A 14,302-nucleotide genomic window follows, 5' to 3' on the forward strand; every position below is an offset into this window, starting at 1 on the left:
ATAGTAGTTCTATTTTCACAGCTGAAGCTAACGCCATACTAACGGCTCTTAAATATGTTCAAAGACACCCTAAACATAAACAGTATATAATCTACTCAGACTCCCTTTCGTGCCGTCAGACTATTAAAGATATTTCTTGCAAACATCCACTTTTAATACAAATTATTGAATTGTATAATGATCTTGCCACTGGCCAATACGACATCGTCCTCTGTTGATTACCCAGCTATATAGGAATTTCTAGTAACACATTGACTGACCTTTCTGCTAAAGCAGCACTCAACAAATCTGTGACACCACTTCTTAAATTTAAGTTTTCCAGGTTTTTAATCGTAGAATAAGTGTTCATTTACTGTATGGCTAGGTTTGTCTAAATTGCTAACAGCTGAAGGGATGATGTAAATCCAGCTAGGGTCCATGCAGGAGGCAAATGTACTGTAAGGCCGTTAGTATGGTGATCTACATTCAGTTGTTGGCAACCTATACCGCATTTTTATATTGTACTGTCCTCTATAGATGCATTGTTTTAGGTCTAATTTTACTAGGTTTTAATTCTACTCTGTGATGTTCTAGTTGGTTTTACTGTCCTTCGTTGACAGGTTTTTACAATGTATGTGCTATTAATTCATTTGTAATTTTATAATTAATCGTTCTCGTCACGATATGGCTGCAATATTACTGATGTGACGCTAAATATTAACTCCCTCACTCACTCACGATATGGCTGAAATACTTCCGATGTGACGTTAAATATTAACTCACTCACTCGTCACTCTTGTGACGAAAGCTTTAACCACTAGGCTACCACACGGCTCCTGGTTGTAAAAGGGATCGCCTCCCGGGTGCTGCCTGGCCGTTGTTGCATATCATGTAACTGCATATTAGATTCTCAGTATACTGTGTGATGACTACTGTATTTGAACAGACAATAACCAGCTATACCAGACAAGTGTAACAGCCTGCGATCTTAGGTTATATTCACATACAACTGCATTAGAATGATAACCCTGTGAGAAATAAATACACATACTGTCTACTTATCTCTTTCCCATAATGATCAGTATCGATATCAATATAACACACGAAGGACAATTCAACTGCTGAATAATACACAATTTCAAACGTGATCCATTTCATCGCTAACAGATGGGCACCTGTTCCGGATTTCAGAACAACAGATATTCATTAGCTCTGATACGTTCATTGTGAGTGATATCTCCGTATATTGAAGGCTGGTACTATCAGTTGCAGTGAATATGTTCTCAGTTGTGGTGGTGACATTGCTCAGTATAATATCCGTACATGGAAAAGTGTCTTATGAAGGGTAAGTACTCTTCTATTTATTTGTTGTTTCGACCCGTGAAGATCCCGGGGTAGAATAGGCCTTGAACAACCCATGCTTGCCATAAAAGGCGACTATGCTTGTCGTAAGAGGCGACTGACGGGATCGGTTGGTCAGGCTCGCTGACTTGGTTGACACATGTCATCGGTTCCCAGTTGCGCAGATCGATGCTCATGTTGTTGGTCATTTGATTGTCTGGTCCAGACTCGATTATTTACAGCTGAAATTGTGAAAATTGTGAAAATAAATATTTTTCATATATTTCATATATTTTCATACGTTTAATCTACATGACAATGGTTGATCTATGAGTAATAACACACAGACATCTTAAGCCTATCCCAACAATTACATAATTATAACCCGTCACAATATTGACCTTTAGTTTCAACTCACTCACTCACATAATTATAACCAATAACTTTCGGAATTCTTGATGATAAAAGACCAGTGAAGTTTCGGGTTAGATTACTGGGCTTCTGTACCCCATGCTTGTCGTACGAGGCGACTAAAGGGATCAGGTGGTCAGGCTTGTCATCGGTTCTCAATGGTGCAGATTGATGTTTATGCTGTTGATCACTGGGTGCCTGGTCCAGACGCGATTATTTACAGACTGCCGCCAGCAAAACTGGAATATTGATGAGTGCTTCCACGACAGTAGACCCTGCTGCACAAATTGGATTCGAACACGTGTCTTACTCGTGACGAGCGAGGGATTTAACCACTTGGCTTCCTCACCGCCCCTCTAAACATAGCCAAAGATAACGGTATCAACTAAAGTTTTGATATTTGTCATGTTCAAGATGGTCGCGTTGTTTTCCTGTGCTGAATCTAAAAGTATTATTTTTAAGCATGGTACTTTCATGTTTTTGTACGGGCGACATTTTCCCTTGCACATTTCGTATTCATATCTATACTTTCAGTGTACACACTGTTAATGATGGAACGGCGATTGTCATGGTTAGTGAGCATTGAATTGAATTTCTAGCATGTTCATTGCAGTACTGAATATATGCATTTCCATTGAAGAGATTCTATGTTGAGTTATCATGAGGACTCGACAACAAGATGGGGGGTTTACCTCCGCAAACATGGTCCAGGAGACATTGGAGGAAACAGAAATACGGATAACTAAACACGGAGAAAAAAGTCATGATGTGACCCCCTCTTAATAAAATCTATTATTAACCATATTACTCATATTTTGATTACGCTCTCTTACTTTAGTAGCTACTGGGAGGCTTGTCAAATGTTATAAGAGCGCTGTGATCACAATGTGAGCTACAATGTCATTAAATATTAGTATTATATAAGGGTCTAGAAGTAACAGTGTAAAGAACTGTCCATATTGATACTGCCTTTACAACCTGAAGAGTATCACTGATCATGAATATCATCACTGAATATGCATGAAATGATGCGTGTAACTGCTCTAAAAGAAACGATCAGACACATAACAACGTCACAGAGCCGGTAAATGATATTGTGCGTCATTTTTTCTACGCTCATTTTCTCCATTTTTTTGCGCACTGGACGCACATGTACACGTTCATAAAATGGGACTGCGTGCTGGCTTGGTTGACACATGTCATCGTATCATGCTGTTCATCACTTAAGTGTCTGGTCCAGACTGGATTATTTACAGACCGCCACTGTTTGGCAGGGATATTGCTGAGTGCGGCGTTTAACAACAAACAAACACCATGCAGATGCTCAGCTTTAAACAAGGGATCAGACAAGCCAAAAGAAATGCAGCAGTAATTACACCTTTGAAGTCTTGTTAACCTCCTGATATATTTTAGCAATAAATGTTGCAGGCATTTAGTGCTGCGGATAACACCACAATCTGAGGATGAGCTTGAATCTGTCTTGCAAGCTCAAGTGATAGCAGAGGAGAGAGGCGTAAGTACACTAACGGAAAAAACGCCACTGTGCATTATATAAAGTTTGATTAAAAATACATTTTACTTTCAAAATTAATAATTCACCTTTCAATACATCTTCTTGACATTATGGTCTTGACCCAAATTCCCAGTTGCACTTCAGTGCTGGTGTCGTGCACATGTAAATTATATCCCCCAACATGACTTGAAACAACTATTTACCAAGCATTAACCATCCACGTTAAGAGAGTGTTATATCGTTATATCAATACTTTGATGTAGAATTTAAATAAAAAATGATTCGGACACGTCGAATCAGGAGGAACTGGTAAACTACAGGCGATAAATTCCATGATTAAGTTTTTAATCACCTACACAGTTTACTGATAAGTTTCCATGGTGTCACCTCTTTTGTTGCATATTGTTTCGCAATATTAATGCCAGTGGGTAAGGTATTTTAAGTAGTCTGAATGAGTAGTCAGTGAATATTGACAGTAGGGTGGACTGGGACACATAGTCACAGCACTTTGTCCAGGTTTACCGCACGTTGCCTATTCCGCAACTAGGTGTATGCACGTATTCATGTGACCACCATCTGGTCATATACTAACGGATTCGTGGGTTCTTTTAGGTGCACAGGGTTGTGTACTGCACACCAGGGTTGTGACAATACTGAAGGAGTCTGCACATAAAGCTGACTCCAGGGTTTTTGTAGCCGGTCATAATGTTGAATGGGACCTGTCAACAAAAAGATAAAAGTCACTCTAAAATATCTCGAGGTGAAAATTCCCTTTATTTTTCCTTACAGTATGACATATGGCACCTTTCAGCAGGCGTGGGGACGCCACTAGACATCCGCGTCTCCCCGCAGGAGTACCAAGAAGCGTATCAAAGATTTTCCGACCTTGACCTTGACCACGAGATCATCATCAGTGACGTTGAGGCAGCGTCTTCATCGTCGTGTGGAGACTGGTTTGATTATGGTTGTTATCATAAACTGGAAGAAGTGAGTGTAACATTTCCTGTGGAGTTAATATATAATATCCTTATTGTTTAAAAAGTCACACTGCAACGTTTTTGCTATGCAACATTCACTGGTCGCTAATACAGAGCTTCCTTGCTCAAGAGAGAGTGCAAATTACAGAATATCGTGGAACGTTTTGCATTCCCTGTTCCTGAATCATTTTCAATAATTAATGACATAATTTCTGAATAGGTGGTGTGACTGAGAACTGTCACTATCCACTTGATAAAAATCAACTTCCTTCAAGATGGATTTCAATGGGACAGTGCTTTTGATCAGCTGGACCCCATGGTCCGTAGGATGGTGATCTACCTTCAGTTGTTTGCGACCTATAGCCCATTTTTACACTATCTGTCCGCATTTGAAATCATATTTTAGAGATATATGCTAGTTGTACTTCTAAATTACTGTGATATTCCTGTTGGTTTTACTGCCTCTTGTTGACAGGTTTTCATAATTTATATGTATTTATGGTGAATATTGTTTTGGTCACGATATGGCTGAAATTCTGCCGATGTGACTATAAAGTTTAACCCATTCACTCACTCATTTGTCAGCTGAGCACTGGTTAAAAGTAATATAGGACTGCATGAGCATATCCAAATATGGGTTGAACGTACATAGTGGACAATGACGTTAATGGACATTCTCTTACAAAGATAAACACATGGTTAACGGAAACGGCAGACACCTATTCCACTATGGCCGAAGTTGTTACAGTATCAGCAAGTTTCGAGGGAAGAAGTATCAAGGGTCTTAAGGTATTGTGTAGTTATATAATAGTGACACATTCATACACAAAAGCACTACAAATATTTATATGTACGTGTGTGCCCGCACTCATCGCAAACGCATTCATAAACAAACACACATTATTCGTTTATCCAGTAAATGGTTAATATGGACACTTTCATTGGAAATCGTTCGGATTATTAAGGTTTCGCCACATAATCGATCATGTGTATGATTTAGCTTACTTTGGCGAGGGGCGGTTGGGCAGCCCGCTGTTGCAGCTTTAGGTCGTCATGAAGAAGACCTACGTTCGATTCCCCTAATAGGTACAATTTTTGAAGCCCATTTCTGGGGTTCCCCGCCATGACATTACTGGAATATTGCTAAAAGCGGCGTAAAACTAAACTCACTCATTCACACTCTACATTCGCAAATAAGAAAGTAACAGAGAAACGATGGGTTATACATAGATCGAATGTCAACACACATAATAGTAATTTTATGTTTTGTCTCATGATGATATAATATTACAGTTAAATGCTGGCTATTACAGATAAGCGCGCCAGGAAACGGCTCCTCAAATGCAGCAATATGGCTCCACGGAGGGATCCATGCCAGAGAGTGGATCTCACCAGCCACGCTCATCTACATGACCAACTCAGTAAGTCAGAGACAATCAACAAACATGTCCTGACCTTATAAAAAGTGACCCTAAGTATGACTACCCTTCACACTCATAAAAACATTTCGTAAAGAAGATTCAGTACAAGATTTCAACTTTATCCTAAGCATGTGTTACTGCTAAATAGTGACGATACCATGAGTGTTGTTCTGAAGATGGCACCTACCGCAAACACATGACAAGACAAATTAATTGGTGACCCTCACCTCAAAACACTAAAACATACAGTAAATTCAGAATAACACATTTCATCGGAAATAAGTTTACGCGCATACAGATAAACAACTGTCTCGTGGGCATATAAATTACAACTTTCTCCTAAAAACAAGCCATCTTTAGAGTATTTACAATGTATGTATTTCATATATCCGTGAAATCGCAAGAAAGTGCGATAAAAATGTCTGTTCAAAAGTATTTCGGTGACATTAGAAATCATTTCTGTTTAGCTGCTTCGTGATTACAAAGGCGGAAGGAGGGATGTTGTACGAATCATCGACGGGTTTGACTGGTACATCGTTCCAGTCCTTAATGCTGATGGCTACCAATACACCTGGACCGACGTAAGATATGGAATCGTGCATGAAATAAGCCCCCAAACGGGCACAAACCAGGGGTGGTAACATTAAATTGTCACCAGCCCAACAAGGTCAGAAAATCCTAAGAAAATTACTCTGATGTATTGGAACATGTTCTCTAAAAAAATGCCAGACCATAGGGGAGGGTAGCTGGAGATAAATCTAGAATGTCTCAAGCGGTCGGAATAGCATTATTTCGCACACTAATGGAATTAAGGCAAAAAAAGACGCTTTCCCCATCCATGTGAAATGTCTCCTGAAAGCAGAATCGATTGTACAGTTCTTTCCGGAAGCCTCTTGCAGTCATAATTTTATAATAACTAGTCCATTTACATTGCGCTAAATCCACACTGGCAGCATGATTATATCGCAGACTGTTCATTATTACCCCGGATAACCCCATTCTCTTCCTACAGAGGTTACTTGACATGTCTTCCTACGAACCTCTCTTCTGATACGGCCATATTTCGCGGTTCTCATAAAATCCCCTAGTGGCAAAAAATGGCAGCAGATTTATCTCCCTTTTTTCTGTCCAATCAGAACACGTGTTACATCGACTTAGATTCAAAATGACAAACGGAAGCAATGAGGAGAAACGAAAATGACATGACTGTGTTCTGTCTAGAAGAAACATTCGAGTATTGCGCTCGGGCAGAGGCCCTAGTTTTCACGATGCATCCGGAAATGACCGGGATCTTTTGAACGATCACTGTTGAAACAAGGTCGCTGACTGCACTACTAAATCTGTCTGCCTCCAATCACGAGTCTTCAATACTCGCACCATGAAAGGGTGGTATTAGAACAGAGGTTACGTAGGAAGGTGTGACAAGTAACCACTGTGGGAAGAGAATGGGATAACCCAAGCTGCCGGTGAGGCACTTGAAGTTTATAGTCAGCTGGTTGAATGGGGGCAATTTTGAAGAAACTGACTTACTTAAGGTGATACCACATGTATCTCATGATCATGTGCTTCTTTGTGGGGCAGGACTGAAATTCCTAGAAACTCTCAAGAGTCCTAGAAAACAAAGTCACCCAACGTTTCTTAACTTCAACTGATTTGTGACCTGCTCCGTATGTTTGTGATACAGTGACTAGGAATGTACTATATTCTGTATACTATATACTGTATACTGTACTACCATATTCCATAAGGAAATGTACAACGTGTACTGTTGTAGGATCGGATGTGGAGGAAGACTCGTAGCAACCGTTCAACAAGCGACTGTGTCGGAGTAGACCCCAACAGGAACTGGCCCTACATGTGGGGAGAGTCGGAAGGTACGACTAACCACTATATAGTGTTCAAATGTTTCAGCAATGTTGCTCAGTATCTCAGTTTCTCATCTCTCCTCGCTGAGTATGCCGCAAACACAACTATCCCTTCTCAGGTTCAGCATCTATTGTCAATTCCATCTGCTCGTCCCTTAGAAAGATGTTCCTAGCAAGCCCGCCAGTTCTGTCGCGCTCTACCACTAAATATTTATCTCTTACCATCACTTGATTCTTCTAAGTACACGCACAATCTAATGACAAACCTTTTCGCAGCTGCGTACGAATGATTTGCACATTCCAGATACTGATTTATTGCACAAGGAACAAGCACTAGTGAGTGGATACTGGCGTCTATAGAAATAGACATCATCATCACTTATTAATGTTTCAGTTTTGAAACTATTCTTCATTCTTTTGTTTTCGGAGCGCTCTGATAAGAATTCAATATTCCCGAGTGTTTGTTTAAGGAACAAAAGGAAGGATTCCGAAATCATATTGAGGTTGTACAACACATATATGAATTATAGGGGCGGTTGCTTAGGTCATGTGTTTGTATGATCCAGGCTCCAGCGGGAGTCCATGTTCAGAGACTTATCGAGGGCCCAAGGAATCTTCCGAGGCATGTGTCCACGGAGCCATCATGTATCTGAATAATCTCAGTCAGGACGTCACAATCAGGGGCTTCATTGACATGCACAGCTATTCTCAGCTGTGGATGACTCCGTGGGGATACACCAAAGACGTCCCAGATACGGACTTCGATAATCAGGTAATGTGACTGTGGCAGTCAGTAAGCACGGTGGCCATAACAACCAGGACCCGTTCCTCAAAGCTGCGACTGTGTCTCTGTTACACTATGGGAGTTACGATCGTCTACCACTATGATCGCTTCAAGGATTCAAGGGTTCCGTTTCACAAAGATATCAAAATGCTACGACTATCGTAATCCCTATACTGTAACACACACTTACGTCAGTCGTAACGCTACTTTAGCGTTGTGAAACAGGTACCAGGGCCTAAATTTCGAAGCTCTCATTGTGCTGAGACAGTCGTAACTGACATACATTAACTTAAGACTATCGTAGTGCTACGAGAGCTTCGAAAATCTAGGCTCTGGGCTACAACTGTGACAAACACTGAAGATGGCGAATGCCACGTATGTTTGGTTTGTTGTTCTGCAACACCGCACACAAAAATAACTTAACCACATTATTTTCCCATTGGCCCAGCCCTTTCATCAACGCTAAAACCCAAAACGAAGCAAGTCTAGATCTCCTCAGGTTCCTCTCCCATCTCCACGTGACTCCTTTTCAATCTCAGTGGAATTATTTGTTACTACCAAGATATTCAGAGTGTTAGCCTGTGTGTCATGCTGTGTTCATTGCGGAAATAACACCAGTCATCCGTCCAGCACAGTAAACACCCTGTATTTAGATAACATTATTTTGTTCTTGTATTCAGGATGCTTCATCTATTGCTGCAGTGCATGCCATCTTCAACTCTGGCGGTCCAGTATATGACCACGGCACTATAGCAAACACTATATGTAAGTACCTGCATGAAAAGGACTCAATAACAGACAGTGAGAACTGAGTGAGTTAGGTTTTACTTGGCTTTTAGTAATATTCCAGCGATATCACGGCGTTGGACACCAGAAATGAACTACCTATGGGGTAATGAACCCAGGTCTTCGGAGTGATGATCAGACGCTTTAACCACTCGGCTACTCCACGGTCCCTGTTCATATTGTTAACTATATCAGTGACTAAGCTACCCCCACCGATCGACTGAGGAGATTATCAGAGAAATAAGACTGGAAAAATATATGCATGCGGGTATTTTAATAAGATACACTTGATTGAACTGAACAAGAGAGATGGAACAGGATATGATCAAAGAAAGGCACACGTGAATTTTATTTGACCCGTAAATCGCACACTTAAGATTTGAGGGGTACAAACATTCGCAAGTATCACAGTAATTTATCACTATGGAATAACCATTTGTTATTTATTAATGATATCCATAGGTGTATGTTTTTTTCTTGTCTGGCGATCTGTGTAGCAACTGCTTATCGCATGAAGACATTAAATAGCATTACACCATGAAAAGAAGACATGCTTAACCTAAGAAATAATGAAAATGTGAGGACCGAGAGGAATATCTATATACGCCAAACAACTACAAGTACCAATAGGGTTATTTATTTATAAATTTAGTAAAAATCATATTTATTTATGCCAATATTCAGTATAAACGGTTATGCCAAAATGCAAGGGTACGCTAATTTTAGTCCCTTGAAAACGTAATTCTTAACATGTAATTCGAGTAAAAATGTTTTTTGTACCGAAAATGCTGACCAAACCAACAGCTGATGAACGTATTTTAGGTACCTTTTTGATAATGAAACCGTATTTGGAGACGACTATTTTGGCAGACATATTGCAGATTACTTTAGCTCTCATAATGCCGATGAATTTCATAGTGGTAGTTTTACTGATAATGAGATTCTTTGTACAAATTAACTAGTCTAAGTAATTTCAGTCTCACTGTATTTCGTTACACTCCACCACTGAGTCTAACAAAACCTAGTAGAAGGTCGCGACAGGTAACCTTTGAGCGACCAATGACCGTCCTATCAAACGCGCGACGGTTAAATAGATTTAACCAATCAGACAACGGGATCAGAGGGACTTTCAAATATTCAGTTCACTGACACAGATCTCTCCACAAACAAAAATCCGCATATAACATAGTTATTTGACTTGCAGTATATACGCTTTAGGGTTTCTGTTGACATGGTTTCCATTAGCTAATATTTCCGCAAGATAACATCCTTGAATATTGTCAAAACACTACTTTAGCGACTGTTTACTCACCGTTCGGATGGTTGTACGTACGCTGTGTGCATCACCCGGAAGCGAGCGTACGCTAAAAAGCATTCGGAATCGTTCGGGCACGAACCTTTTTCGAGATAAAAAGTTTAAAAAGGTATGTGCGAATGTGCACTTTCACGATGTGGTAGGCTGTGTTCTGACTGGTCATCTCAAAGGGTACCTGACGCGACCTCCTATAAGGTCTTGTTAGACTCAATAGTTGAGTGTAACGAAAAGTACTGAGGCTAAGTTTACTTATACTGGCAAATTAACAGTCTGAGTAATGGGAAATCTCCAGGATGAAGATGATATTCCCGAAGAAGTATTCAAAGTTAGCATATTGCTTTTGCCAAATATGAGCTGTTTGTTTAATCATGTTTTGGAGACAGTTTTGTTCCACGATTCTTGGATTATTGGCTAATTCGTACCATTGACAAATCAGGGGATAAGAAAGGCCACAATAACTACAAGGGTATATCCCTGCAAGATACCTTGTGGATTGTATTGCTTATTTGTAGATTTCCACACGGCATGCGATTCTGTGTATATATCCAAACTTTTTTATGTTATAATGCAATCTGACATACACGTCAAACTCCGACGTTTATTAAAAATATGTACAATAACGAAAACGCTTCTGTTAGAACTGGTAAATATGAGATGACAGATACATATGATACATACTCGTGTGTTCGTCAAGGTTGTGTTTTGTCACCAATACTATTCTTGCTATATGTCGAAGAACTTGTAAAAGAAATATTAGCTAATGACACAAAGGGTAAATTCATTAATAAAACAAATCCATAATATATCAATATTACTGTTCGCGGGTGACAAAGCTATATTTGTCCAGACGGTTATTAAGTTACAGCGAATAATTGATGTTTTAAAAGGATATTGTCTGAAGTGGTTTCTCTCAATAAACATTTACAAAGCGAAAATAGTATTCAAAAACTGAGGTAAAACTGCTAACTGTGAAAAATGGCATATTGTGGTATGCTATTTACGTCGTATTGCACGGTCGCGCTTTCACAGTGTATATTACAATCATTCTATATATTTACATTTTATTGCTGGTCAGCGGGCCATATATACCAATAAACTCTGTCTGTTAATTCGACTAAAATATGCAGGGAATGAAAAAGATCAAAGAAAATGACTAAAATATACAGTAATGAAAAGGATCCACGAAAATGACTAAAGTGTACAGGGAATGAAAAGGATCTACGAGAATGACTAAAATATACAGGGAATGACAGGGATTAAAGAAAATGACTAAAATATACAGGGAATTATAGGGATTAAAGAAAATGACTAAGCTACACAGGGAATGATAAGGATCAAAGAGAATGACTAAAATATACAGGGAATGCAGCGGATCAAAGACACCTTCGATCTATCCGTCGTATCTTTTATATGGGAGTTTGAGATAGTCATTTATTGCAACTCTGTTGCCAATTTGAAAGAGAAACTATATGTAAATGTCATTGCATTTCTACCCCTATCTTTTGTTCAGATGTTGCTAACGGGAACGGCGTGGACTGGGCCTATGGAAAACTAGGGGTTCTATACTCCGCTGCAGTAGAGTTGCCAGACAAAGGGAAATATGGGTTCCTGTTACCAGAGGACCAGATAACACGAGTTGGAAACGAAACGTTCCAGGGGCTTGTAGCATGGGCGACGTACGTCCTAGAACACTGATGGCAATAAATGTTTCCTGGAATAACAATTTTCGATCTTAGTGGTTTTCATTGCTATGCCCTTTTCAGTGATCGAGTGGATAGAGTGCCTTTAATGAGGATTGAAGGTCGGTGGTTTGATCTCCTGCAGCATACAAAAAGACATTAATATTTGGTACATCTTAGTACCCTACCTGGAGTTGGACATGATAAGATATACAGTGGTCGTGGTATGCTCGGACTTGGTTTAATATGTCTTAGCAGGCTGTCCATAATAAACTGTGGTAGTGTATACAGAAATCCATTAGAAACGCATCGACGGATAGAAAGTTTTTATCTTCCCTATAAATGAGATTCTACCTATATATGAAGAAAGCAGCTTGTCTCTAATAACATTGAAATTTTCAATCAAGATAGAAACACAACAATAAATAAACACTTCGTATTCAGGAATTAGTGTAATCATATTTTTTGCGATAATTCTTTTAATCTGTGCTGTAGGTAGTAGTGACCATCAACTCACCTCAGAAAGATATTCCCAAACACATTCTGAGGAAGAAGAAAAACATTGTGCTTACTGAAAGAATATTGAGACATTGGACTGTTCTAGCTCCTAGAAAGTTTCCATCTACATCGATTTGTAGTGGAAAATGACCGTATGAATGTCTGTATGGTCTTACGCTTAAAACATTCACACAGTTTTGTTCATACAGTATCAGGTACGGTCATCGTGTGCGCGGAGCACAGTTACACAGCTTAGTCTCGTCATTAAGATGACCCTTCTCAGGAAAGCTTGCAGTGTCTGCCATAATTGTTGCAAAGCGAGGTCCAACCCATGAACGTCATTTGGATGAAACTAGAGTCTTCTCCTCATCAGTTCCCACATATCGACGATAAATTCGGAGACACCAATAGTCTCGGCAGGACGACGTAAACCAAATACAAAATAAACCCAAACCAAATAAAAAAGTATATCCCACGACACGTTTAATCACTGCTGCGTCATGTCTGAACATATCGGAGAGAAAACCTTTTCTAAGGCCCTGATATATAGGCTCTGTGTGACGTTGTACACAACAATATTCGCACAAAGACTACCTTACGCCTATGTGAGAAATGGGACATCTGGTCAACCTAGCGAAGATATAGGGACTGTTTAGTATTGGAAGTTGAAGACGTTACCCTTGAGATAGTTGTGTGGAGAATTCTTGTCCCTCTGAATACTGATGCATTGATGTCAGTATGAAGACGATGATGGCGGTCTCGCTGGTCGTTTTATCATATTTAACGCAAATGTCATCAATGTTAAAGGGTGAGTTTTTTTTTCAGTATCACAGCTGGAGACACCAGAAATAGGCTTCACACATTGTGCTCATGTGGGGAACTGGGTCTTCACGGTGACAAGCGAACGTATCAGTGATGAAAATCAGCATTTACATAAATCTGTAAACTTCGGATGTCATTTACTTTCATTCTTTCCAAATTATCCGGATTCCTTCAGTTTGAAAAAATCTGAAACATTTTCTTTGAGAATGACAATTCATTTTTCGGGTTCAATTTCCAAATTAAGAAAAGGATCTATATCTTTGAATTGCAGGATATTGTTTCTGGTTTCAACAAACCTTTCAAATAAACATCAATACCAGTAGTCGATACTGTGGTCTCTTACTGTTAATAGGCCAATCCATTAAAACCCAAACCTGCTATGGTTTTCATCCCCTTCACCAACAAAGATTGCAGCCTTGCTACCATTTCGTGCACTGCTTTTTTCAAGGTTAAACAAAATATACTGAGGGAAACAAATAAGGGAGCAACTGAAGGATTGAGATTTCCTTTTTTCAAGGTTTCACTGAAGCTTTCTATCGCACTGTGGGTCAGAATCTGAGAATATATAGAGGAGTGCTGCGATGAAGTAGGGTTCCCTTATTTGTTACCCTTAGTACATTTTCAAGTGACCTCAGCTTTCATCCTTTCCTGTGACCATGACAGTTTCAGCATTCTCTTGGAAGCCAGAAAAAGACTGGACACACTGACCTTGTCAGTCCTGTGCTTGGGAAGATTGTCAATGTCCTCACTGCAATGCAATGTCTGCAGCCCCATGGACATTCTTAAATCCTGACTTTATGTAAGCCTGTTTGAAGAATGATTTATTTCATAGGATATCCCTTTGTGCAAAGGATCTGATTTTTATGAACATGAATCAGAATATCTGCTGAAACATTCAACAAAAAATGACA

General features: G+C 39.6%; 1 protein-coding gene across 1 annotated transcript; it reads left to right on the top strand.

Moving 5' to 3' along the window:
- Positions 1-1,241: 1,241 nt before the first annotated feature.
- LOC137258379 (carboxypeptidase B-like) lies at positions 1,242-12,115 on the top strand. Its single transcript, XM_067796039.1, has 10 exons — positions 1,242-1,324; positions 3,160-3,244; positions 4,034-4,231; positions 4,909-5,010; positions 5,535-5,642; positions 6,110-6,223; positions 7,417-7,516; positions 8,074-8,279; positions 8,972-9,056; positions 11,903-12,115. The coding sequence occupies exons 1-10, from the start codon at positions 1,257-1,259 to the stop codon at positions 12,085-12,087; spliced, it is 1,251 nt and encodes a 416-aa protein (XP_067652140.1). The 5' UTR covers positions 1,242-1,256; the 3' UTR covers positions 12,088-12,115.
- The last annotated feature ends 2,187 nt before the right edge of the window (positions 12,116-14,302 follow it).

This window comes from Haliotis asinina, chromosome 12 (genome assembly GCF_037392515.1).
Source record: "Haliotis asinina isolate JCU_RB_2024 chromosome 12, JCU_Hal_asi_v2, whole genome shotgun sequence".
NCBI classification, from domain to species: Eukaryota; Metazoa; Mollusca; class Gastropoda; order Lepetellida; family Haliotidae; genus Haliotis; species Haliotis asinina.